General features: G+C 29.1%; 3 protein-coding genes across 4 annotated transcripts in view; 1 reads left to right on the top strand and 2 right to left on the bottom strand.

Moving 5' to 3' along the window:
* Nucleotides 1-15470, top strand: part of LOC119673825 (caspase-like) — a gene marked incomplete in the record, with an annotated part of 19035 nt that extends 3565 nt beyond the window's left edge. Inside the window, 3 exon segments of the mRNA XM_038084895.1 lie at nucleotides 12558-12794; nucleotides 12882-13187; nucleotides 15168-15470. Of these exon segments, the coding sequence (XP_037940823.1) occupies nucleotides 12558-12794; nucleotides 12882-13187; nucleotides 15168-15406 (782 nt within the window).
* The window catches only part of LOC119673824 (zinc finger protein 236-like), a gene marked incomplete at its 3' end in the record, with an annotated part of 42406 nt that extends 22889 nt beyond the window's left edge, over nucleotides 1-19517 (bottom strand). Inside the window, 1 exon segment of the mRNA XM_038084894.1 lies at nucleotides 19146-19517. Coding sequence (XP_037940822.1) covers nucleotides 19146-19307 — 162 coding nt within the window.
* Nucleotides 19518-22861: 3344 nt separating this feature from the next.
* On the bottom strand, nucleotides 22862-26284 carry LOC119679039 (E3 ubiquitin-protein ligase ZNF598). Of its 2 annotated transcripts, XM_038091185.1 has the most exons (9): nucleotides 26144-26284; nucleotides 25805-26087; nucleotides 25602-25747; nucleotides 25229-25540; nucleotides 24910-25161; nucleotides 24609-24850; nucleotides 23506-24536; nucleotides 23243-23440; nucleotides 22862-23179 (listed from the first exon to the last, which is right to left on the bottom strand). In XM_038091185.1, exons 2-9 carry the CDS (start codon nucleotides 26048-26050, stop codon nucleotides 22973-22975), a joined length of 2634 nt encoding a protein of 877 aa, XP_037947113.1. In that variant the 5' UTR covers nucleotides 26051-26087; nucleotides 26144-26284; the 3' UTR covers nucleotides 22862-22972. The 2 variants fall into 2 exon arrangements, with proteins under 2 accessions (XP_037947113.1, XP_037947111.1); XM_038091183.1 differs by having other exon boundaries at nucleotides 25805-26284.
* Between the last annotated feature and the right edge of the window lie 1511 nt (nucleotides 26285-27795).

The raw sequence follows: 27795 nt of genomic DNA, 5'->3' as shown, positions 1-27795 counted from the left end.
TACAAATAATGCAAATAATAATTAAATTATATATTTGTAGGTTTCTATGCGTGGCGCAATGCCACAAACGGTTCATGGTTCATACAATCCCTGGTAAAGGAAATCAAGGAGAATGGTAAAAACCTGGATATGCTAACATTACTGACATTCGTAAATCGGCGTGTGGCTGTTGACTTTGAGTCGTGTGTGCCGGACAGTCCCATAATGCACCAACAGAAGCAAATGCCCTGCGTCACAACCATGTTAACGCGCATATTGCGTTTTTCAGACAAAAAATAGTTAACCTATAATAATCTATAATATATATATAAAGGATATAAGAATAACCAATTAGAATTAAGAGAATATTATTAAATTAAGATAATTATATTATTTAAAAATAAATAACAAAACTATTGTTAGATTTAGAATAAGTTTCAAAGAACAGTCTATTGTAGAACGTGATCTGGCAAAGATGATAATAATATAAAAGTAAATGAGTAAATAAATAAAATAAAGTTTTCATATAATATAAACAAATTAATGTGTTTTCATTAAAGACTATATTAAATCCCATCCCATCTCATCAAATATATTATATGCAATTGTTATTATTATTTTTTTCTCAATTTTTAGTAATTTCTAAAACGTTCAATTTGCATTTAAAATTTTGGTATTATAATTTGATAAAAAAAAAAAATTATATATAAGTATATATATATATATTTGTTTTTTTTTTAATAAGGTGAATATTTCAACTGAATTGTTTGTATTTTGGCAAAATAATAATTTATTTGCTTCCTCAATTATATTTAACACATTGTTATATTAAAGTGTATTTAAAAATATTTCATAACATTAATTTAAATATCAACAATGAGAATATGAATTCAAATAAAAGTACAATTTTTCAATTAATCAATTAATTTTTATCAAATCTTATCTGTAAATGAAACTCTACTCAAGTACTGCAAAAGGAAAAAAATTATAAACTTTAATCCCACCGAACTATATTTTTCTCTGAAAACTGTGCTATTAAACGTGACCAAATTAAATTTACATTTTGCTATTTGGTATAAAAAATTATATTAAATTTATTGAATTTACACTGCGACCTAGAGATCTATTGTGCCTCGATTACTGTTTTATTGAAATAAAATTAATTTGCTTATATTAGAAGGACTGACCGATCTTACAAGGTCTGAATATCTGCAAGGTCAAAAAAGATGCTCGTTAAACCTGCCTTAAATCAACAGCTGGGGTTCGGTATTATTAAGTAAACGAATATCAAACTTATTCTTGGAAAACGTAGGTTCTATTCTGGAAACTGCAAAGAGTAAAGTCCTTTTATTGGAAATGAAACCTATCAATGTTATCTTCAATTTAAACAGAAAGACGTTGACTTAACATTGAGTTTTTATTATTTTTATTATTTATTATTGATTAAAAAAATTCGTACAGCAATTACAAAAATTATAGAACTTCACTTAACATCTATATTGACAATAACATATTGGTTGTGTGTCAGATTGGCATACAAACGGATGTGCATATTATTAACACTATTATTCAGATAAATTACTCAATAATTAATCTTCTGTAACTTAAAACCATTTTCATAAAATTATACAGATTATAAGTATTGTTACCATTTAATAAGACTTTACCATCTTCTTCGAACAAAAGTACTTTATCAAAAAACAGACGTCTATGTTCTTTGAAAATCGGACAAACACCAAGAATATGACATATATTTTCTATTTCATGACGATTACACAAAGAACAGTCACGTTCAGATATATTAAATTCTCTACCGTGTTTTCGTAATAAAAACTATACATAATATCATATTGTTGTTGTGGAAACATGTCATGAAAGACTCAGTTCTAAACAGATATTTTCCCCATCTTTGGCCCAATATATAGCTTAGTCAGTTGTAAGTTCAGATAGTATTCAAGAAAGCCTTATGGTGGGGAGATTAAGAATTTTTCTTACCTAGGCGCAATGTGTTTGCACTGTCATAAAACTGCGTTGATAAACCCATTTCTAAGCGGACCTTATAGTTTGGAGTGTTAGTGGGTAGAATTAGAATCTTTTTTATAAAAAATCTAAAGAGTTTTCTCACTTGATCATAGTATTTATAACTCTAAACTGAGGTACCGTAAAGTATAATTAAACGCGCTGCCGTGTAAAAGATTTTTAATTGATTTCTGAAAGTTATTTTAGGATTTGACAACTACTTTGCCCACATAGAATTAATTGCATTTTTACCTATTGAAAATTTATTGATCAAATGTTTATTGTAAGAGAGGTTATACGTAATTAACATCCCGAAATATTTATATTCATTGTTAATTTCTACCTGACTCTTCCCGAACTACCACGACAAGGAATTACTTACTCTAGGACCTTTTCTGAACAACATAATCTTAGATTTATCTAGATTTGCGATAAGACTCCATTGTGAACAATACCTAAGCAGATAATATATCATAATTTGCAATACATCAGGTGAGTCCATAAGTAGAACCACATCATCAGCACACAAAAACACTTTTATATGAGTTGAGTTGATAGGTACTCCACCCCTTAAAAAGTCATGTAGATCATTTAAGTATAGGGAAAGTGACTCTAAACGAAGAAGACATAAGATTAACGTCCGTTACGCGACTGCTCGAGTACAAGTATAATTCCATTAGTGTGGTCAAAAACTTGTGAGACAAACCTAAAGTAGTTTATTTGAAAAATAAGGCATTCCTAGGAATAGTGCCAAATGCACGTCAGAAATCAACAAAAAATGTATGTTTTCTTATTACTACTTAAATTTAAGTGTATTGTAGAAGTCAGATTGAAAATGTTATCAACAGTTGAGTAGGAACTGCGAAATCCGGCTTGGTATTCATTTAAGATATTATTGATATAGATAGAATCAAGCAATGATAGTCCACGACATTTTGTAATTTTTTTAATCTTTAGTTGAATTATCGATTTTGAAAACGAAGATCGTACGACTCCGTGAAGAAATATAAAATTATATAGCGTAAGTAACCAGGAAACCAGGAGAAGCATTTTTGTAGAATTCATAAGGAATGCGGTCGTTACCTGGTGCTTTATTAGAATTGCTGATTGAAAGCACAAGCTGGAGTTCCCGAAGTTCTAAAGCGATTCAAAGAAAGAATTGACTAAAGGCGGAAGACGCTATGAGGTAGCTGGAAGGTCGAAACTGTAAGTAAGTAGGGATTCATAGTGAATACGAAAGTCTACACATTGTAGAGAAGTAGATACTTTGAGTATACTGTTTTTTTGAGAAACAGTATACTTAATAGTATTTAATGTTTCCATATTTTTTTATTGCCATCGAAGTTTTTATTACGGCAAAGGTTTGCATATGGAGATCTGAGTGAAAAGTAAAAAGGTAGGATGAGTTTCTAGATTGTATTTTCGATTAAGGAAATAAAACATATTTTTCCTAAGTCATGACACTTGTTGTCAAACCATTCTTTTTGGGGTTCAAAACGCTTATTTAAGGTCTGGTTACCCCACTACCCACTGTATCTACTTGCACAAGCTTCTTTCCAACGCATTTTTTTCGGAACTTGTATGTTATTCGGAATTACTTCCACACTTGATGGGAAATGAAATTCAATAACCAGCGGCATGTGATCGGAGTATGATAGATAGAAGCTTATGTATCTATCTAACATTTCCATCAGGATAGTCCAGGGTATTTCTTGCTTGGTTAACATCCATCAGCAGCAATTATTTTATTTTCTCGCCAAATAAAAGATTTGTCATTCACTGTGAGATCTATATTAATGTAAACACTTCTGCCTTTTAATTTCGTCACAGAGGATAAAATCAGTCTAGAGTAAGATTTCGACCTGAGTATTGCAATGAAAACGCCATTACCAGGTTATTTCTTTACAGTACACACAGATACATTTGCTTTCAGCACATAACTGCACAGTTTGTGGATTTAGTTCTCAGCAGACATTACTGTGTCACACGATAAGTCTTTCACAACAATATTCGCACGTCTACTGTCTTTGTCGATATGGTCAACCTGTGTTTTTAACCTGCGTAATTCTTCTTTGAGTGAAGTATTTTTCTTGCCTTAATGAGTTGATTTGTTCTTTCAATAATCACAGATCATCTTTCTTAGCAACGTTTTCAAGTTTGTTATTCAGCATACTTGCCAACCGCTCGTCAAAAACGGTCCAAGAGAAAACATCTTGTAATGCTGAATTATTGTTAGTATTCGGCATAGCTTTTTAGGCGAAGTTTGTAGTTTCTGGAGAAATTAATGAAATCTTTCTTTTGTTAGCTCTAATGCCCATTCCAAGGAAACACGCAACACAAGAACAACAACGCTGCACTTAAGCAAATACAGTCAAACTTTCATAACTCGAACTTCTATAACACGAATTTCTCTATAACTCGAATAAAAATATTGTCACGTGCCAATAGGAGTTCTCTATAACACGAATAAAAATATTGTCACGTGCCAATAGGAGTTCGGGAATGTGCATTCTATAAGTGGAATTTTGGTTTTAAGTCTGAATCCATTTTAGTGTTAGGGGAAGTCACTTTTTCCAAATCAAATGTTTAATTTTTTCTTTTATATGTTGCTTCTTTGTGCAAAGCCAGTCACCGCATGTCAAAGAATTGGCATTTTATCCGCCGTATATGGCCTCTTAATTGCAACCGCTTGATCAGAGTTCCTGAATAACACTGATGAAGACCGTGAATTGATGTAAAAGTAAAGTACAAGTAAAGTAAATAATATTATTTCCAATTCTACTCTTAACGAATAAATTCAGCTTGGCAATGAAATTTGTATAGCAAGCTTTTCTACAGATGACGATATTTTTGATCATTATAGATCTGAATTAATGGATTAGATTCTAAGCGAAACGGAAAGTAATGATTACGGTTTGGTGGATAAAATTGTTCATTAGCCTTCCAAGAATGAAGTAGAGGGCTCATTCGAAATTCCGAATTTTAATTTGCAAACGAATGATACTACATGTGATGATCACTATAAGGGTTGGAATAAATTGGAATGTTTTTTTACTGAAAATAAGAAAAAAAAATAAAAATCTTAAACCCTAATTTCTGAATGTTCAGAACTTCTCTACAACTTCTGTGCTGTATTTGATTTCAAATAAATAAATATCTTAAAATGTAATTCTAGTTTCTCTTAAAAATAAAAAAAAATAAATAAAAATAAAAAAAAAAAATAAAATAAAAATAAAAAAAATAAATAAAATAAAAATAAAAAAAATTAAACAAAATAAATAAAAAAAATTAAAAAAATTAAAGAAAATCAAAGAAAATAAAAATAAAAAAAAATAAATAAAATAAAAATAAAAAAAATTAAAGAAAATAAAAATAAAAAAAATAAAAAAAAAAATAAAAAAAAAAATTTTAAAAAATAAATAAAAAATTAAAAAAATAAATAAAAAATAAAATAAATAAAATAAAATAATTCTCTAACTAGAAATCTCTATAAGACGAATCTTTACTTTACAAAACTTCGAATTGACTGTAGTTACAGAGAAAGAAAATATCTTTTTTTTTAAACTTGAATTTTAAATAAAAAATTTTACAAGACATTAAATAAAATAATTATAGTATACTTTTATGCGCTTCTGTTAAAAAAGTGTTCTTGCAGTCGTAGCAATAACCAACTATGATTTAACACTGCTATTATAGTTTCTATAATTTATTTTATATATTACTTTTATTGTTTGTTTATTATGTGAATATATTAGCGCCTTTTAACCTTTTTTGGTACTCCATTTACCGCACTTTATGAATCAAAGCAATTTTAGTCTATAGACACACACACACACAGACACACAAATGTTGAATTGAATTTTACTTTCTTTTATACTCGCAATAATTTGTTGACATTTTAAATATTAATCAGAGTCAAGGCGGAAAAATAAAGACATTACAATGAGACTGGTCCAATGATCTATTGGGACATGAAAAAATATGTGTTGTGATATCAACTGTTTAGCACAAGACTATATACTGATCTCAATTGAGTTAGGGCAAGTTTGGTGCACATAAAGTGTGCCGTTTTATCCGAAAGATACTAGGCGGGAATCTTTGAGAACTTTGCTGCAGTGCAACTGTGATGTGGAAAAGGATACTTTATCTATGTAGATGGCAGTTAGTCTATATTTATATATTGAATTTCACTGATGTTATGTGAGCACTCTACATATCTAAGAATATGTAGAGATGTTTCTGTGTGCACCTGGTACTGAAACTTTTAATCGCACTTTATGCTTCTTTAAAAGATATTATCCAGTTATTATCCCAGTCATTATTTTAAATCCGATGTGATCTACTTTTGTTTTTTACTTTCATATTTTTTGAAGATGCAGTACAATCCTGCTTTGGTAGACCAAAGCATCTGCTTTACTAGTATAATCCAGTTTATCTAGGCTTTTAAACTAATTTTGATATAATACTTAAAATTGGCTCTGACTCATATAGTTGCTTTGAGATAGCTTTACTGTTTGTCTGCCACTTAATAGTAATCAAAATCACTTTGCACAGGTATCCAGTGTAAAAATCCACTTATTGATTCTTAGTAACAAAGTTTTATAAGACATTGACTGTTTCCCAAACTAGTGAACATTTTGTTGAGTTCGATTCTGAAGATTTAATGGTTTCTAGATTATCTAATATAAGGTTTATCATTTGTGTATTAAGGACGTGTGCGAGTTAGGCTAAGTTGCGTTCTAAATTAGGGAAATTTAAAGTTGTGCCGATAATGTAGTGATGTGTCGATACGTGTTGGTAAATAGCTAAATGTGTGCAGTGCAAAAAATCCTAAAAAATCTCCCATTTGGTTTAGCATCAACTTAACAATCCTGCTTTGGTAGACCAAAGCATCTGCTTTACTAGTATAATCCAGTTTATCTAGGCTTTTAAACTAATTTTGATATAATACTTAAAATTGGCTCTGACTCATATAGTTGCTTTGAGATAGCTTTACTGTTTGTCTGCCACTTAATAGTAATCAAAATCACTTTGCACAGGTATCCAGTGTAAAAATCCACTTATTGATTCTTAGTAACAAAGTTTTATAAGACATTGACTGTTTCCCAAACTAGTGAACATTTTGTTGAGTTCGATTCTGAAGATTTAATGGTTTCTAGATTATCTAATATAAGGTTTATCATTTGTGTATTAAGGACGTGTGCGAGTTAGGCTAAGTTGCGTTCTAAATTAGGGAAATTTAAAGTTGTGCCGATAATGTAGTGATGTGTCGATACGTGTTGGTAAATAGCTAAATGTGTGCAGTGCAAAAAATCCTAAAAAATCTCCCATTTGGTTTAGCATCAACTTAACCTAACTCGGACACTTCCTAAGTTTCCTACAGACATTTATGACGTAGACTTTAGTTTGCAATACTAAAACTATTGTTCCTTACTGAGGGATATTCGATTGTTGGGGTTGTAGATTCTCTAACTCGAACCCGTTCAATTTTGGAGCTATTTGTGTACCAGGCAAAGTCTGTATTTTCTTAATAAAATGAACTACCTTCTGCTCAAAAAGTATCGGATTTTGTTGTTTGTTAACTACTCTTTAAGTAATAGACATTTTTCAAAAATTTTTTTTTGTTATGTGGTACACCCTTTCTTGACATATGGTACAAATTTGAGCGCCATCTGTCAATTAGTTTGTTTACAGCCGCAGTTAATGTGAGACTACCTCAAGTGCATTTAGCGATTTTTACTATAGAAAATTCTTGTTGTACGCGATTTTTTGACCACACACGGCACCACTGTCATTGCTCAGGCACCATATTCGCCAGATCTGGATCCGTGCGACTTTTTCCTGTTCCCAAAACTCAAATTGGCCCTTCGTGGTAAACGTTTTGAGTCGATTGAATCGGTAAAAGAGAATTCGCTGAAGGAACTAAAAGCTATACTTGCATGGGCCTACGAAAAGTATATGGAAGATTGGGTTAAGCGTTGGCAGAAGGAGCATATTTTGAAGGAGATAAAATAAATTTGGAATAAAATTTAAATTTGTGTGTTTTATTTACAAAATCCGAGTACTGTTTGAGCTGGAGGTATATATCATTGAGATCTGAAACAATTGTACATTTTAGTTGTCACCATAAGACTGTCCTCACCAGTGAATTTAAATAAACATTACAGTATCGTAGTGTACAGTACTAATCATGTTCGAAAAAATTTTTAGTGTTTGTGTTTATGAGCACAAACACAAACAATACACTAAAAGTAAAAGCGTCATCTTGGAAATATTAGGTCTGTTCCACGAGCTACTCATAGTAACTTTGAGTAAACACTGTGTATACACAAGCGCGTTCCATCAGTAAATTTTCATGTATTTTTGTGTAAATTTTACTTCTGTTTTACTCATGTGTTACTATGAGTAGCTCGTGAAACAGACCTATTAAAATAGTGTACTGTTTCCAACATCTCATGTGCTCAGTTATTTTTTTTTTTTTGATAAAGGTATTGAACTTAAAGCTTAAAATACGTGTGAAAATATACAAGTCGTTACTTAAGTATTTGAATTTCAATTCGAAGAAACAATAAAAAAATTACTATGAAATTTATTTTGAAACAATAATTGATATTCAAATATTTTATTAATAGTACTTGAATTTTCCATTGCAACAATAGATGTAATAAGAGCTTATTTATCAAGTGATAAATAAAAATATATTTATTGCGCTATTGCAAGATAAAACTAATTGCTTCTCCTGGACATAAACCACATTAACAATAATATTAGTACTAAATTTCATCGCACCAAATGGTTTCGAACTAAATCATACAATACATATGGATTTGTTTTTGTTTTCCATTGAATTGCTTTTGGCGCTATCTTATCTATTGTGAATGTAGAATTTTTGCATTTGCGTAAAAACAACAAATAAGTTCAGTTGTGAATTGTAAATGGAGGCGATTGGTTGTGGTTGAGCGTGAGAACAGGCAAAGGAAGATTTAGAATTTTAAGTGCTTCTATTGTTTTATATTTTGTTGTTTGTGTTTATCGTATTTGAGAAAAAAGAAACAAACAAAATAAAAGAAAAATTGAATTAATTTTAAATAACAGCAAACTAAAAAAAAAAATCGGGTTTTGACCATTTTCGTCAATGATTGTTGTTGTTATCATTAATACGAGGCAATCACATTATTGGTGATTTATAAATAAATAAAAATAACAAAAAGTGAAAAAAGTAGGAAAATATAATAATTCTTATATATAGATACGTATATATGCATATATATTTTGTGCTGCAGAAAGAAATGTGCTTAATTTGGTGAAAACAAGTGTTTAGTAATTTGTATTTATTAAGTAAGGACATACAACAACAACAACAACAACAACAACTACTACTACTACTACTTCTGCTGCTGCAACACCAAAAAAAAAACTATTCCGGCGTGTCTGGTACGCATACAAACATTTCGATTGAAATATAAAATTGAAAGAGCAAATAAAAAATCATGACAGACGAATGCATCTCAAGAACATGCATAACGCAAAATGCAAACGGTGGCGATAGCATAGATGCAAGAGGCACCGAGGGAACAGGTAAAGGCAATGTTAGTGGTAGCAACAACAATAAAGGGTAAGTTACTGTGTGGTTGTGCTATGTACTGTGTTGTGTTTATATTCGAAAAAAGAAGGAACAGAACAAAAAATCCTTGATTATTAGTTTGAAGGCTTAAAGTCGTCTTCGTTGTTGTTGTTTTTTTTTATAATAAATTTCTTTTATTGTTAACATGTGTTTATATATTTAAACTATGAATTATATTAATTATATTTTAATTTAGGAAATATTTTAGAAACCAGTTGCTTAATTGTTTGTGGTTTATTTTGCTATTTTTGTGTTTAATAATTGTTGTTAGTAATAATGAAGCTATTTAAAAAATTAATAGTTTATTTTTATAATTATTATTCATCCATTATTTATTTAATTTTTTTTTTTTGATTAATTATTTTTTAGTAAATAATTTTTTTTACCTGTTTTGAATTAATTATTTCTTATTGATAAATTTTTTGTTTTCTTTTCAAAAATGAATACTCGTTTGTTTTGAAAACTATTTGTTACGAATTGGTATTTGAAACAACTAGTAGAGTATAGAAAGAACCAAACGCGAAAAACAAGTGGCCAAAAATATTGACCATGAAATTTGTTTGTGGAGTGGGTATCACAACCATATTGTGAACATATGACGTATTTCTTCTTTTTTTTATATATTTGTCCTTTTTCTAAAGTTTTGGACATCAGATGTTCTGTCGATCATCAAATGTTTTTTTAATTTTATTTTTATTTATTTATTTTATTTTTATGTATTTCTTTTATTTTATTTTTATGTATTTCTTTTATTTTATTTTTATATTTATTTTATTTTTATGTATTTCTTTTATTTTATTTTTATATTTATTTTAATTTTATTTATTTAATTTATTTTTATTTATTTAATTTATTTTTATTTATTTAATTCATTTTTATTTATTTAATTTATTTTTTTTATTTTTATTTATTTAATTTATTTTTATTTATTTATTTATTTTATTTTTATGTATTTCTTTTATTTTATTTTTATTCATTTACTTTATTTTATTTTATTTATTTATTTTATTTTATTATTTTTTATATATTTTATTTTTATTTATTTTTTTCTATTTTTGATTTTAATTACTTTAATTCTTTGACACAAAAGTCTAAGGTGAACCTTTATGAGGATCTGCCTTCATATCGTTATAAATATACTGATAATGCGTACCAATAAATGATATTAAGAATTATATCTTAAAATATTAACAATTATAACTTTAAGCAATACTATATTTATTTTCGATTTTCTATTTTTGATTTTAATGACCTTTAATTTAGTTTAATTACTTTATTTTTCTTCTTTGGCACAAAAGTCCAGTGTGAATTTCTATGAGAACCTGCCTCTATTTCGTTATAGATATATGTTTGCCAGTAAAACATATTAAGAATTATAGCTTGGTTTTAATGACGACCGGTTCTACATTTCCCGCAGTTACTAGTCGACAATCAAATTCAACATTCCCAATAGCCAGCCACTACATCAGTAGATCTTCAATGGTTACAACAATAATATGAAGAAGAATTATAGCTTCGTTCTTATAAATAATATTTTTGCATATTTTATTTTTATTTGTTATAAATAAATAAATTTGTTTAAAAATATTTTACTAATTTCTGCACGGTCTCATTCTGCACGGTCTCATGATTGTTATCAATTAAAATTCCAATAATTCTTATTTATTGCGGAAAAAACTGATTGTTATCGATTAAAAATTCAAAATACTTTTCAAATTTCTTGCCAATCCTCTTCCAATAAGTTTTATTAATTATGGCATAAATTGATTGTTATGGATTAAAAATAGTTTTCGAATATATTGGAATATATATTGAAAATATATTCCACTAACTTTATTTCAATGTGGCAAAAATTGATTGTTATGGATTAAAAATAGTTTTCGAATATATTGGCCCATCAATTCCACTAACTTTTTACAATGCGGCAAAAATTGATTGTGATTAAAACTTCTTCTTCAAATTTTGTGTCGGTCCTATTCCAACAACTGTTTGTGACAAAAATTAAAACAGATTTTAATTGAAATGCATCAAAAACTTTAGGATATATCATTTAAATTTCATTAGACAGGGTATTCAGAACTAGATTATTGGCAACGTTAGCGTTAATCGGGAAATCCCGAGACAGAGCGGAACCACTGACTCATCATTGCATACAAAGTATATAAATTTTTAAATTTTATGCTAAGTACTTTATTAGAGCTTCAAAATTCTCTGTGATATATAATTTAGAACTTTTTATGAAAATACTTTCACTGTTGGATCGCTAATTAAAATATATTGCAATTAATTTTGAATTTTAATATTACGCTAATAGAGTTTTTTTTTTTAAAACTTAGATTTATCAAAATATACAAACTTTTGCATCAATTTAGACTTTATTCCAACCTCAATATAATTTAATCAAATTTTTGTATAAAATTATTTTAATTTTTTCATTAAAAATCATATAATGATTATAAATATATTTTTTAATCGCTTATTAATATTTTAATAATTTATATAATATTTTAATTCAATTGATTGTTAGCATTTTTAAGTGCATTTTAAAATTATAATTTAAAATTTTTAATTTTATCTCAACATGCAAAACTTTAGGCACTACCCTCGTATTGATTTACTTAAAGGCAACATTAGGGAATGGTTCTGCAGAAATTATTTTAGTTAATATACGTTTTTCATGTTCTTTTCTTCACTTCTTTCTCTTCTTATCAAAAATGAAGCAAATTCATTATAGTTTCTTAGTACGCAATTCCAGAGTTTTTTGTTTTGTGTACTTCTTTTTACACAGCAAAAACTTTCTTTATTTATTTTTCTTTTATTATTCATTTTATTTATTTTAGCTTTTTTTTTATTGTAAAAAATAATGTTAATTTTTTGTTTTTTTTTTTTTGGTGCACGTTATTCTTCAGAAATGCTAAAGCAACAAAACATTATGGATTTACTGCTTTTATGCCGACGGAACGTTATGCGGTGGAGTACAATATGAATCATAGGAACCGCGGTCAGGCTCTCATTTTCAATCATGAACATTTCGACATACCAAATCTGAAATCTCGTGCTGGCACAAATGTGGATTGCGACAATTTGCGTGAAGCTTTGGAATATTTGGATTTTGATGTATTAGTTTATAAGGACTGCAAACTTAATAATATATTCCACTACATTGATAAAGGTACATTTTCTTTGACTTATCATTTAAAACGACGTTTTACTCTATATACATACGTATATGTAATATTTCTAATTTATCTTATACTAGCTGCCTCAATGGATCATACAGATAATGATTGTATACTGATTGCTATCATGTCACACGGTGAGATGGGCTATATCTATGCTAAGGACGCACAGTACAAATTAGACTCTATTTCCCATTACTTTACCGCACAGAATTGTGCTACTTTGGCTGGTAAACCAAAGATATTTTTAATACAAGCTTGCCAAGGTGATCGTTTGGATGCTGGTGTTATGCTTCGCAAGACTGAAACAGATAGTGCATCAGGTGGAATGGACTATAAAATTCCTCTACATGCCGATTATCTATTTGCCTTCTCAACCATACCAGGTAAATGATATGTTTCTTTAATATTCTTTAAAAAAGCGTAAAAGTACAGTACATCAAGTGTACATAATTATTAAAATAAGTAAGTGCTAGTTAACTGCACTAATTATTTAAAATAATAGGAAAAACATTTCTGTAAAACGCGCACTGCAAAAACATTTTCAAGCTAAAAAATTAAATGCTTATTTGTGTATAAGTTAGGTTAGTTTAATCTCGCTAGCTGTGAACCTCCATATATAAGACTTATTGATCTCAAGCGATACTAGATAGAATAAAACCTCTATGCACATTTTTTTTTTGTAATAGGCATTTTGTGAATTTAAAATAATGCCTATAACTATATTCCTAAAACATAGACAGAGCAAGAATTTCATTAAATATTTTTTTGAAATAGTGCTTTGAGGTCACAGCTTAATGAAATCTGAAATCAGATACTACTTTGGACTAGCCAAATTAAAGTGGCTAGGTTTCTCCACATTAATTCTGTTTGACTTCAATTTAAATCTCATCAAACCCCAACCCATCCTAAACAATCGCTTTCCTTCTCACATTGTCATCACCGATCCACATCCTAACCTATATACACATACATTCTTGTAATTTCTTTCAAGTTATCTGCTTAATAGATCTTTACGGACTACAACAAAAATTGAGACGGTGTATTTCGTAGTACTATTACACACGGATCATGATTTTAGAACAATATTTTGTCAACACAAGCAGATTCTTGCAGACTATAACAACAATTACAATAGTTGAGGAAGATCTACCGCCACTAATATCAACTAACCACTTATTTTTGATGGATCTTAAGTTGATTAAGGCCCTTATTATTGGGCTCAATTTTTTTAATTAGCTAGTACAGAGTTTTTATTTAATAAAAGAAAAGAAATTGCAGATCTTTTAATTCTTAGAATAAAATATATTTTAAATGAAATGAAAAATAAGAACCTCTTTTGAATTAGAAGTGAGAGAGAGTTCTGTCGCCAGTAAAACTAAGTAACTATCAATAGAAATTAATGTATAGATATATTGGGGAAAATGTTCTATAAAATTGTACGAGAAGTTAGAAAGATAAATGGAATCAAGTTATTTATATTATAATATAATGTTATATATTATAATATAATGTTATATATTATAATATATTATAATATAATGTTATATATTATAATATATTATAATATAATGTTATATATTATAATATATTATAATATAATGTTATATATTATAATATATTATAATATAATGTTATATATTATAATATATTATAATATAATGTTATATATTATAATATATTATAATATACTTTTACTTTTTGATAGCTGGGGGTACTACAGGGTCCACCCATCTCATTGACTAATTTATGTATTGCCTATAAGCTTCATGATTATTCAGTGATTGATATAAGATCTGCGTACCTCCCCATGCGGAGAGTGATTACTCTAAGATTAGATAGTGGTAAGTAGGATAGCCTGTCAATTTTCGCATATAACTTCAGGGCTCTGTCCCTTATGTATTTTTTAATCGGGTCTATTCTATTTATGTTTTATACTATAATATAATGTTATATATAAAAATATTGAGAAAAATTATGTTTAAAATGTAATAGTTTTGATTCGTAAAATTATTGATTATACATTGCATAGTTAACAGTTTATTGCTAGTGAATTTATTGTTCTCAATATGGAATTTCCATATCATTGAGTCATAAAATTTTTAATTCCAACAAAGTATATTTTTAGCTATTAATTATTGTTAATTTTCACAAAATTAAAAAACAAGTTTAGAAGCTTTACTATTTCTCATTGTAAAATCTAGTGTCAATGAAGTGGAAGTTACTCATAACTACTACTAGAACTAACTTAATCTAAAAATACAATCAACTCTCCAAACTAACAAAGACTAACTGCTGCACTTACATATATATATATATATATATTTACGAATAATGCAAATAATAATTAAATTATATATTTGTAGGTTTCTATTCGTGGCGTAATACCACAAACGGTTCATGGTTCATGCAATCCCTGGTAAAGGAAATCAAGGAGAATGGTAAAAAGCTGGACATGTTAACATTACTGACATTCGTAAATCAGCGTGTGGCTGTTGACTTTGAGTCGTGTGTGCCGGACAGTCCCATAATGCACCAACAGAAGCAAATCCCCTGCGTCACAACCATGTTAACGCGCATATTGCGTTTTTCAGACAAAAAATAGTTAAAGAGTACTTAACTTAAATTTTAGTAATTAAAGCAGTTTAGATAAAAAAAAAACAAAAAATAAAAACAAATTATATAAGTATATCAACAACACAAAATTCATAATAATCTATAATATGACTAATAATATTGATTAAAAACTGAAGTAGACTATATATATATATATAAATTTTATTGATAAGAGCACTTATTTTTTTATCAATGTAAATCTAAAGTAAATTCATGAAATTTATAGATATTTTTTGTTATTTAAAAATGAAGTTATTTTTGTACGAAATGTAACAATTGTACAAAGAGCACTTATAATTAATTAATCATTATTATAGTAATATATTATATGCAATTGTTATTATTATTTTTCTCAATTTTTAGTCATTTCTAAAACGTTCAATTTGCATTAAAAATTTTGGTATTATAATTTGATAAAAAAAAAAAAATCATATATATGTATATATATATATAATATATACTTATATATATATAAGTATATATATTATATTGTTTTGATAAGGTGAATATTTCAACTGAATTGTTTGTATTTTGGCAAAATAATAATTTATTTGCTTCCTCAATTATATTTAAAATATTAAAAAACACAAGACTTAAGAAGAACTAATACACATTGCCATATTAAAGTGTATTTAAAAATATTTCATAACATTAATTTAAATATCAACAATGAGAATGTGAATTCAAATAAAAGTACAATTTTTCAAATCAATTAATTTTTATCAAATTTTTTATCAAATCTTATCTGTAAATGAAACTCTACTCAAGTACTGCAAAAGAAAAAAATTATAAACTTTAATCCCACCGAACTATATTTTTCTCTGAAAACTGTGCTATTAAACGTGACCAAATTAATTATATATTTTTTTTGTTTTGTTTGTTATAAAATATTATATCAAGTTTATTGCAAACAATAACGAAAATCGATAGGTGTTAAGTAGAATAAACACTTAGTAACAAAGCAGAGATATGAGAAAGGTTTATTGAACTATATATATTATTCATATATTTGTATTATAATTTTAATTGAATATAGACTATTCACTACTGTTCGAAAAACATCTTTAATATAGATATTAATAATAGTTTCTATTCAGTAAGTAGTAAGTAGTTTCGACATAACTAGGTTAGGTTAAGTTATACCGGCGATCCCTAAGGGATCCATTGGCTCATTATAAAACCTCATTATGAACCGAACATATAAAAATAAGTGAGGTTTTAAATTGACTCATTATAAATCCTCATTATAAACCGTACATATAAGTGAGGTTTTAAAACCACCTAGAACTTTTGGCGAATCCTAAAATGCTATATAATGTCAGTTCTTGTAATTGGTCAAGATCCTCAAGAAAGGAAGTTCCTTAAGTGTTAATTCGTTGCCGTGCATGAGCTGGGCAAAAACATAGTAGATGAGAGCCACTCGTATCCTCTACCCCACAGCTGCGTTAGGCTTGATAGAAAGGGAGATTTAATCTTCTAGCATAGTTCTTTAATTTTCAGTGATCTGTAAGTAAACCTAAAACCCATATCTCTACGAGGCAACTCAATGAGAATAACTAAGTTTAAAATCAAATTTAAAATAGAACTATAATGAAAATATGTACCCGATTATTAATGGGCTCAGATCGTTGATTTAACACATAAAATTATAAAAAATGTCGTATACAATATTTAATGGAAGAGAAAGTGATGGGTCTAACATATGCCAGCAGGTATATGTTGATATAAGAACAAATAAACTTCAACTAAGAGTAGATCAACTGCCAATGATCAAAAGACAGCATAAGTGACCCATTGCTCTATAATGAAACACACTCGAAATTTTAAAGAAATAGATATCATCATCAAAGGGCCAAATTAAAGACGTAGACTAATGCTGGATGTGTTACACATAATTGATATTCCGGACAATCAGAGACTTAATTACAAAGTAAGCACAGAGGGTCTTGCACAAATCTAAAGGTGATAAACTAGATACTATCAAAAATTAAATTTTTTCGCAAAAATACCTCGGGAACTCACTACAACGTCGAACTTTAACAACTGTTTAAGAGTGATTGTTTTGTAAAAAAAAACCTATCACATAAGACCGGATAAGCTCTTATGTAGGGCCAAATAAATTGGTCAAGCTGAATAAAAGTACACTTTATAATGGTATTTTAAAGCAAAATAATATATTATCATGTTTGGGATCAAGGAACGCTTGAAGTTGTCAGAGCAAACTTAAGAATTAATAATATTCGAAGCTACGACATTTATATCATTGTAAAGTATATTTTACAGAAACTTTTCTAAAGGAAGTTTGAACCATACCGAATTTTTATACATGAGAATGATGACAACATCTAAAACTAAATACAAGTGACCATTACAGGAAGTAAATCTTGTGTTAAAATAAATCTATGTTAATTTCTAGGACTTAAGAAGCACGAAGTAGTAGCAAAAGAAGATCTACTTTCAAATTTCGTCTTTATCTCATTAATTGATCAACATCAATTGATTATAGTCCCAATATTGATATAAATTTAAGTAATAGACTTCAATGGCTCCTTGATAAACCATGCCTTGGGTGTAACAAGTAGGTTGCGGAAACACCAATTGCACTTTATGTATGAGACGCTTAAGTAGTAGAGACGGTAGAAAAAACCCGGACAAAGGATTACTAACGCCATCTAAGTAAGTAATTAAATATATGCCGGTACAAATTTATTGTAATTTAACAATTTCATCCTGTAATGGTCAAAATGCTGTTAGTAATTATATAATAAATTTTGAAGAGATGATTATAGATACTCTCAGTATAACATCCTCCAAGGAATATGAAATAATTAACAGTAGCAAAAAGATCAACAATTTTTTGCAGAAGGTAGTGGAACCTTCTAATGAATAAAGTCAACGTATAAGCCGTTGTACTGCTGCTGACAAAATGGACCACTTATATATTGCTGTGTATGGGGTTCAGTTTCAAAATGGTTTGCCTGGGAATATAGATAGAATAGTTACCAATAATATATATATAATATTAGAAAAATTAGAAGACAATAAATATTTAAGACATACGACACTTACATAGAATTTGAAAATACCCAGAATTAAGAAGTAGAACAACGTCCAAATATTTTGGTGAATAAAAGCATTTATATGGGATGTCAGAACAAGAATACCAATTCCATATATATTGACTTTTTGAACTTTTAGCGTTATTCATTCACTACTGAAACCATATTTCTAAATGACATACACATTACCATGCATCCTGAAGAAACTACTATAACAAAAAGCGTTTATTTTCAAACTATGTATAAAATATATAATTAATTTATAAAACTTTGTTCACGCAATGGCGACATACGTCATTTGGTCAATAAACGATGAGGACGCCTTTCGCCGCATATGAAGTCTTAAAAATTGCAAAAACAAAAACGTCAAATCAACAAAGCAATTGACGGCTGTTAAAAAAGCTGCAAGTCTTGTTTTTCTTTTTGTAAAAATTAAAAATTTATACATTCTCAACAAATATTTAGTTTAATGTCAAATTTGAGGAACTTTTGTTCATTCCAAAACAATTTTTGGCGGGAACGTTTTAGCCACAAACCATTTTAGCAAATTCATCTTTAGCATGTCCACAAATTATTGCACATATTTTGATATTTGAATTTATTATTTTCACAAATGTTTTATTATTGTTTTGTTTTTCCTTAATAATTATTACTTAACGTTTTACTTACTTCTATGGATGCACAGGCCATCGCTTGAACGGTAAGCGGCGCCGAAGAAATCTTATGTCGCTCGAAAATATTTTCCAGTTTCTCAATTTGTTGAGTTAGGCAAAAACGACAAATATCTTTGGTTTTTAAATTATTTTCACGTTCAGACATATTTGCACTCATTTTGATAAAATATCAATTACTAGTTATTTTTTAGAACTTTCGAATATTAAATTTTAAACAATAATATTTAGCAATTTGCACTTTCTTTGCGACAATAATAATAGCGTATATTCGAGTATGGATGTTGGCTTGGGTGAGACATTCGACAATAGATTTTCACGTTCGAATTTAATTTCGAAATTAGTAAATTATTTAGGTAATGTGAATGATTTCGATTGCTGTCAAAACTAAATGCACTATTGTGAATTGATTTTATTTTATTGTGGAATAAAATCTACATGTAATTTGTATTTTATATTTATTCAAAATTTTATAATAAAAATTAATAATTATATATATTTATTTAAATAATTGCACATAGTGTTATATACAATTAAATATATTATCTATGCATCAGTGCTATAAACTTAATGCAATTTAATATATATATACACGAAGTATAAAAAAAAATAATAGTAATTTGACAATATTCGAAACAGCCAAAAATTCAATTATTTAAAATAAATTAAAAAGAATTTTTCTTGTAGTTCAGTTACTTTTCGAAATCTCTCTACTAAAAATAAAAATGTAAAATATCACATATGAAACTTTTAAATGCGTTTACATTGGCTAGATTTTGGCAAGTTTTTTGCACACATTCGCACTTATTAAATAACGAATTCATTTTCTTTTTTCAGATAAAATCCAAAAACTATACATATTTACATTCAAACATTAAAACCGTATCAACGTTTAGCAAGTGTAGACACCAAGTAAAACTACACAAAATCAAGCAGCTTACAACAGCTGATTGTGCACGACATACAAAAGGTTTAAGAGATTATTTAAATTAAATCAATTGCACAGTTGATTAAACTGTTGATAATTGGGATGAGGAAACTGTATAGTTAAATTGATGATGTATAAAAATGTCATAATAAATATAATAATATTGTCAAAATGGCACTCACGAATGCATCTACACTGTCTAGTGTTTGGCAAGTTTTTTGCAAAGATTCTCACTTTTTCAGTAATGCAAACAAATTTTTGTTTGCAGATGAAATTCGAAAATTACACAAATACGCATTCGAACATAAAGATGGTATCAAAATCTAGCCAGTGTAGATATCAAGTAAAGCTACTTAAAATCGGGAACAGCTGTTTAAACTGTTGATATTTGGAATTTCCGGTTTATATAATTTATTTTAAGTGTGATGACTTTATTGTTTTCTTTAGTAATATTTACTCCAAAATAGAAGACGTAATTGAATATACTTATTTATTTTAATAATTAAATTTAATTAATTAATATCTTTCCTATATCTTTCGGTATTTTTTCTATTTACATTAAGGCCGTGTGAGAGTTCAAGTAAATTGATGATAAATTGAGGGAAATAATAAAGCCGCTAATGAAAATAATTTATAATTCAAAGAGTTTTCATGTAAATGAGCTCATTATAAATAAATCAACTCTTAAAAATAAGTTTCGCACAAGAGAAATTACCAAAATTTGAAATATTTGTCATATATTTTATATCAAAAATGTAAACAAACAAGCTATTTTACATACATAAATCAGCATATGCCAATGGAAACGACCAAATGTTAATTACATTGGCTTTAGTAGTTTTAACTACAGTGGAAACATGTTATTGGAAAGAAATTAACATGTCTCGATTTTCTATTTCCGTTACTAATCAATTTACGCTATTATTTTTACTAATATTTTCTCTATTTTTTACTCTTAATTCTTTGCTGGTACATATATTTCCGAAGACTTGTGAATATGTTATAGTAACGCCTTGAAGTAAATTATTTATTCTGCACTACTATTTATTGACTGATATAGAAACGTTGTCTTGGAACGAATTCGAACATTGCATTGGAGGAAGTAATTTTTTTGGATACATGCCATACATGGAAAACGATCCAATGCTTCTAAAATCAAAGCTTTCATAACTAGTCCTTCAGTGACAAATACTTTCATAATCATATACATTTCATCTTTATACCTACATGTAAATATGTATATTTATGTAGGATATTGCTAATAAAATGAAGTGTGAGAGGGTAGGATCTAAAGATCAATTGATTTGTGCATTAGGACATGTTGGAGGTACATCATGGGAAGTAATAAATCTGCAGTAGAGAATTCAAGCTTTTATGCATGATAAGACAAGTAACTGTTTAGCATATGGCTTTATCCTGATCTCAATTGAGCTAGGACAGTTCTTGATGCACGGGGAAGACGTCGTGATACTAGATTCGTCGAGACCAATCATGCACCACCACATCTAGTTTATGTGTTATTATTATTAATAGATCAAAGCATACATACTTCTTTAGAGATAAGATTTCTTCTACACTAGATGAATAGGGGTTTTCGATTTCTTGTTCGAATTTTTTGATTTCTAATTAGAATTAAGGAAGTTAGGATTTTCTACACTCTTATTTAGTTTGTAAACTTGAAGAGCTACTGGAGCAACAGTGGGTATAGATATATATAAAAACCATAACATTAGGTCAAACCATATAAAATCATATCTGCAGACTTAAATTCTAAATTATCAAATAAAATTGATATTTGGTACTACTGATGCTATTTTTTTTTTGTTCTTGATGAGCAAAACTTGTTTGTGTTATTAATTTTTGCTTGTTGATGTGTATTGCTTCACATATTGCTTGCAGCGCATAATTAAAATAATTTTCTAAGCACCGCGTATCGCTATTTAAGATTAGTTCTTGTTGATTTGGTTGTTTACTTTTATTTCTGATGAATCAGATTGACTAATGGATTTAGCTAAGTGGGCAAATTAAGCCATTGTTTCGCGCAATATATTTTCTCCGACTTCACACAAACTGGAAAATCTTTACTTGCGTTAGTTTCAGTCTGTCGATTCAATATGTTGTATATATTATCAGCAATTGCAACTTGCGCTGTTTCAAACAGACAACTGAATGGCGCTTTAAAGCTTCTAACGCTCCAGGCGATTTAGAGCACAATTTCGTGCCGATCCAAGCACACAACTGAATGGCGTTTTAAAGCTTCTAACGCTCCAGGCGATTTACAGCACAATTTTGTACTAACCTAAGCACACAAGTGAATGGAGCTTTAAAGATACTAACGCTTCAGACGATTTACAGATAATGAGATTATATTGCCCATTGCTAAACTGGATCAAATCTACATAGTGTTAACGTACTTATACGGCTTTATTAGAATACTTTTTACATACATATTTTATTATATACTTAATCGTATTTACATGTTAATTAATTCCATTCCAATTTAATTGCGAATAGAACCAAAAACGAACGATATTAGTCATTTCAGTTAACAAATTTATTTGTTTACTTTTATGTTCTACAGATCAGTTTTTTTTTGTTTTTGTTTTGTTTTAATATAAATTTTTATACTTTTATATATACATTTGTGTAGTTTACATACATAACTAAAGTACATATTTATATACATAAGTCACAAATCACAAAAGTGTCATGTTACAAAATATGATAACGATTTTCGCATATAATATTGTATATATAAATAATTTAATTTAATTACTTCTTTTTTGTTTTTTTTTTGTTTATGTAAACATTTAAACTTTATCGGTGATATTGTTTATTGTAGGTGCACTTTGATACTTGAGAAAAATAAAATGATCTGTTCGGTTTTAGAACAGATTTTACTTGCGCGCTGCAGTAGCCGACTTGGTTGGCTTGCTGCTAAGTGTAGGAAAATTCTCCTTAAGATTATGATATTCCCGATGACTAGTAACATCGCTATGCAGTAACACTTGCTTGCAAGTAGCACAAACTTCCAATTTAGGCAGTAATTTACGTTGTTGCGCTGGCATATTGTTCATGTGTTGGCTATGAACCAAATATAGAGCCTAAGCGAGATATAAGGTGGTATTAAAAAAATTGATAAAAAATAGTAAGATAAATTAATTTACCTGTTGCTTGCTAATGTCTGGTAAAAGCGCTAAAAGTTCAGGAAAAGTTTGATTGAATTTATCCTTTAAAGCGGCTTGACAATGTTCATAGTAAGCGTCTGACTTATAAACGCCCTCACGAAATAGTTGCGATACTAGACGAAACTCTTCTAAAGCCTCTTTTGTCTTTAACACATCCTTGAAATTTTCCACAAGTTGCTAAGATGAGAATGAGCCATTATTAACAGTAGGAATAATAATAGTTTACTTATATGTTAGTTTACCTGATTCCTCGTTGTTGCTCCATTTGGTTGTGTATAGGTGTGCGTGGTAACAATGCTGTACTTCTCGCCCAAGGAACTGGTAAAAGTCAAATCATTTGGTGATTTTGCCACTGAGTTCACAGTGACATTTGAAAGAAATCCAGGTGGTGCATTTAAAGTTCCTTGTGTTGCAAAACCTGGTGGTGGACGTGTTGACTGTCCATTGGCATTTTCGCCATTCATTTTAGTAACTAAATCGGCTGGAGTTTGTTTTGGATGTGGACCCACATTTTTAATTTCGTTGTTGTTCTTTTCTTTTGATTTTGTACTCGTTTTTGTGTTAACCTCAACGGTTGGCGGCTTTTTGTCTTTTGGTTTTTTCTCTTTCTCTTTTTTTGGTTGATTATTCTGCATGACGTTGTTATTAACGGACGTTTGTCTATTCACAGTTTTGTTATTGTTTGGCAAAAGGGGCGGTGGTGCTACTTTTGATTTACGATTTTCTAATTCGCGTTGCTTACGTTCGTTTACTGTTTTTGTCCAAGTGTTAGTGGTTGCAACTGGTGGTTTAGAAATGGTACCAAGCAATGTTGGGAAATCTTCTGGTTTTAATTTTGGTACACCAGCAGTATCTCCAGGTTGTTTACGAGTTTTTGTTTCGGGTTGTTCTTTTTGTACCATTTGTATTTTTTGAAATGAATTAGGAAGAGCAACGGAAACGTAATCATCGACTAAAGTGCGATGTTTAGCCGAAACATTTGCCATTGGTACTTGTGCACCAGATGGTAGCATATCCTCATCGAGCGCGCGTGCACCTTTTTTGTTCTTTGTACTTGGCAGTGCTGGGAAATCTAATTGATTCGATTTTTTTGCTCCATTCGTAGCACTTTGTGCCGGACGATTTGAAACATGTATAACCATGCCACTGTTAACATTTACAGACGCTGGCGGTGTACGTGGTACTGCACCAGTATTTGAGGTAGTAGTGTTTCTTAATACTTTCGAAATAGCCGGTGGCTGTTGGTTCGAAGTACGTTCATACCCATTGGCACCTGTTACACAGTTGTTCCAAAACAAAATATAAATTTCAATATTAAATTAATTTAAAAATTAAAACAACATACCTCCACTCCCACCACACAAAGCAGGGAAATTTTCTTTAGTACGTGCCAGACCAGCAATTGCACTGCGATTACGCATAGAAAGTGGTGGAGCACGTGTTAAGGATAAATTCGATACAGCGCCATTACCGCCCAATGATGGAAAATCTTGTTCATTTTGTGCGTCAATCATTATAGGTCGTTGATTTTGTTGCGCAGTGTATGAAGTAGTAGGTTCTTCCATATCATCGATTTCATCTTCATAACTAAAATTTGCATAGTTTAAAATCCAACTAAATCTCTTATGTTAAAGGTTTTAATTTACCCGCGTGAACGCACGCTTGCAATATTTGGATCAGGTTGTCCGGTTCGTCCTCGACGACCCAATGTTATTTCTAGCTGTAAAGTACGTGTTTGCTTAGCTTGCTGCTTATTCAAAGATTTACCATGCTCTTTGGCAATATGTGCCTTAAAATCGATATCAGTACGAAAGGCTATAAACTGCTCACTGGCGCATTTACCTTCCTCACATAGGTAATGGTCTTGCCGAAAATGTTCGGCTAAGGCATCGTAATCCCTAAGAAAAAATAGAATATTACAAAATATAAATATTTTTGCAATTAAATACAATTGTTCCAACTGACCTGTAAAATTCGTTAACACCATCGGCTTCACAAAAATGACAATAGTAATGCTCACGCCGTAAATGTCGAAACAATTCATCGCGATCCAAATAACGTTTATTACAGTATTCACATAGCGGATGACCGCGATGTGAACGATTGTCTGCATCACCTTTGGTACGATGTAAACCCAGTTCCGCTTGTGTATAACAGCGTCGTTCAAATGTGAATATCTTTAAATGATCTGTGCAGAGATCACAGTAATGCAGGTTATGCTCTTTGCGTACATGATTCTTGAGACCCTGAAATGTGCGATAAGGCGGTGTTTGACATCTAGACAATGGTAAAAATAAATATAACAATAGTTTTTATATTGTATATATATATCGTTTACTTAGGACAGCAGTGATCTAGCAGCTCATAGAATGATTGTTGTATTTTATAGTCGTAAAAACCGATTTTGTAACGTTTGTTGTAGTATTCAGAACGATTTTTAGCTTCCAACTCACGGTAAGGCAACTTGTCATGCGTAAATATGACCTACAGATAAGACACATAATTCACCATTTTACAGTTAACCTTGTGTATGGTTCTTACCTTGGATAACACTTGACGACAAATTGGACATTCATTTTGCTGACATAGCACACGCATACGTGTGGAACACTCATAGCAAACTGGATGATCGCACTCTCCAATTGAATATATGTCAACGTTTTTAAAGCAGACCACACATGTATCGTCAGCGCTTTCTACTTTCGGCGGCGGTTTTTCTTCAGCTTTTGCATTGTCATCAGTTGAATTTTTTGCTTTTTTATCTACGTCTACGTTTTTCTCTTCCATAATCACACAATTTGCAATACTTCCAAATATAAATCAACTGAAATTTATTAAAATAATTAATTTTACGTTCGCAGCAAATTTTATCAAAAGTACAAAATTCCTTTTCTCTTCACGAAACGAACGGAACTGAAACACTGCTGTGGAATTAATTTCTGTCGAAACAGGGTCAGCAAATGTTTTGATTTTCAAAAATTGTGAAATTCGTTTAATTTCTTATTGGATTGTATTTACATCAAATTTATCTAATCATATTGTGCGGAACATATTACAAATTTAGTACTAAGCAAAGAATACATGATAGATTTTTTTTAAATTGCTCATTAAGCATGATTCTTATTGGACGTTAAAAAAATGCAGCACAAAGCTAAAAAATTATAATAGATGTATTTGGCACTCGGAGAGTAGTGCGGTAAAAAATAATACTCTTGCTAAAGTCTCTTTCTGATATATTAGTGTCACTGTTCAATTTGTTTAATATTAGGTCTGTTCCACGTTAAGTAAAACTCAAGTAGACTACAAACTGAGAGCGTAACACAAAAAATGTGCCAAATTACGCTCTTTACACAGATTTTCATAGAACAGCTGCCGAGCAAATAAACAATACAAATATATAAAACAAACCAAAACAGCTGATTCACACACCAAGACAAATTTGACTTGAAATAAAATGTACGAGTGAAGTCAGTGTAACATTTTCAAATTTCAACAGAGATGTTACGCTCTCTCAGATGCTCTCATTTATTCGATAAACGATCGAAATAAAAGTTAAAATTCTTAAATCAAGGGAAATTAAACCAAAAGGGAAACTATCGAAATGCGACATATTTAACACATAAAAAAATGTGTATAAACAAAACAAAAAATCAATAAGTCATACAGACAAGAGATAAAAATTTTTTAAAAACTTTGTTTTCTATAAATAAAATATTTAATTGATATATAAAAATATATCAATGACTTTATATATTAAATATATATTTTATATCATTATACAATGTCCTATATTATTAAACAAAAAATATTCAATATATTGGAGAAATTACTTGACTTGATTAATCTTGACTTGGTTAACATAAATTGATTTAGCTGCAGTGAGAACATGGTATTACGCTTGCACGTAAATTAAAGGAAAAAAAAGTTTTGTGTTAATTTTTATTATTTGTAAAAAATTAAAATAAATAGCACACTAAACGCAATATTAATAATGTAGAAAATTGTTGAACATTTATGCTTTTATAATCATAAATTTGTTAATAACTAGTTTAAAAAATTTAATATGCTTTCTACTATATTTTGCTCATGTATTTTTAAGCATTTGCGTATATGTTTAAATTATATATTATCCACAATTTTGTATATTTTGAATATATTTGATTTTTTAATCTGTGAAAGTTTTTGTTTTGTTTGAATTTTTGTTTACAAGCAACTTTTGTCAGAAAACCGCTTTGGTAACATTTTTTCATCAATTTCTTAGATGATTAAACACGTCACAACTAGTCTGTTAGAACAAGAGAGCGGTATTATTGTTTTACGTACAAATCAAAGTCGACTTTAGCAAGAGACTTGTTGTTTTTTTGCTGCATTTCGGAGTAACCGAATGGTGTATTCCGTACTGTTAAATTATAATTTTAAAAATCTCATAATATATATTTATTAACGTAAAAATAAAAACATTATCTTCACCATAGCAAAAAAGCATAGATAGATTTTATAAATTTTTACTTGAATTTATATTGTTTGTGTTT

This window comes from Teleopsis dalmanni, chromosome 2 (genome assembly GCF_002237135.1).
Source record: "Teleopsis dalmanni isolate 2A chromosome 2, ASM223713v2, whole genome shotgun sequence".
NCBI classification, from domain to species: domain Eukaryota; kingdom Metazoa; phylum Arthropoda; class Insecta; order Diptera; family Diopsidae; genus Teleopsis; species Teleopsis dalmanni.
The sequence above is the reverse complement of the archived record's forward strand: the minus strand, read 5'-3'. Positions and strand labels throughout refer to the sequence as shown.

What these genes read in the sequence shown, in the direction of transcription:
- LOC119679039 (XM_038091183.1), bottom strand. Translation starts at nt 26,050, where the DNA reads ATGGAAGAGAAAAACGTAGACGTAGATAAAAAAGCAAAAAATTCAACT. An exon ending in CTAGATCACTGCTGTCCTAA is followed by an intron (nt 25,541 to 25,601) that starts GTAAACGATATA and finishes ACCATTGTCTAG; the next exon opens with ATGTCAAACACCGCCTTATC. An exon ending in GAGCAACAACGAGGAATCAG is followed by an intron (nt 23,441 to 23,505) that starts GTAAACTAACAT and finishes TTCTCATCTTAG; the next exon opens with CAACTTGTGGAAAATTTCAA.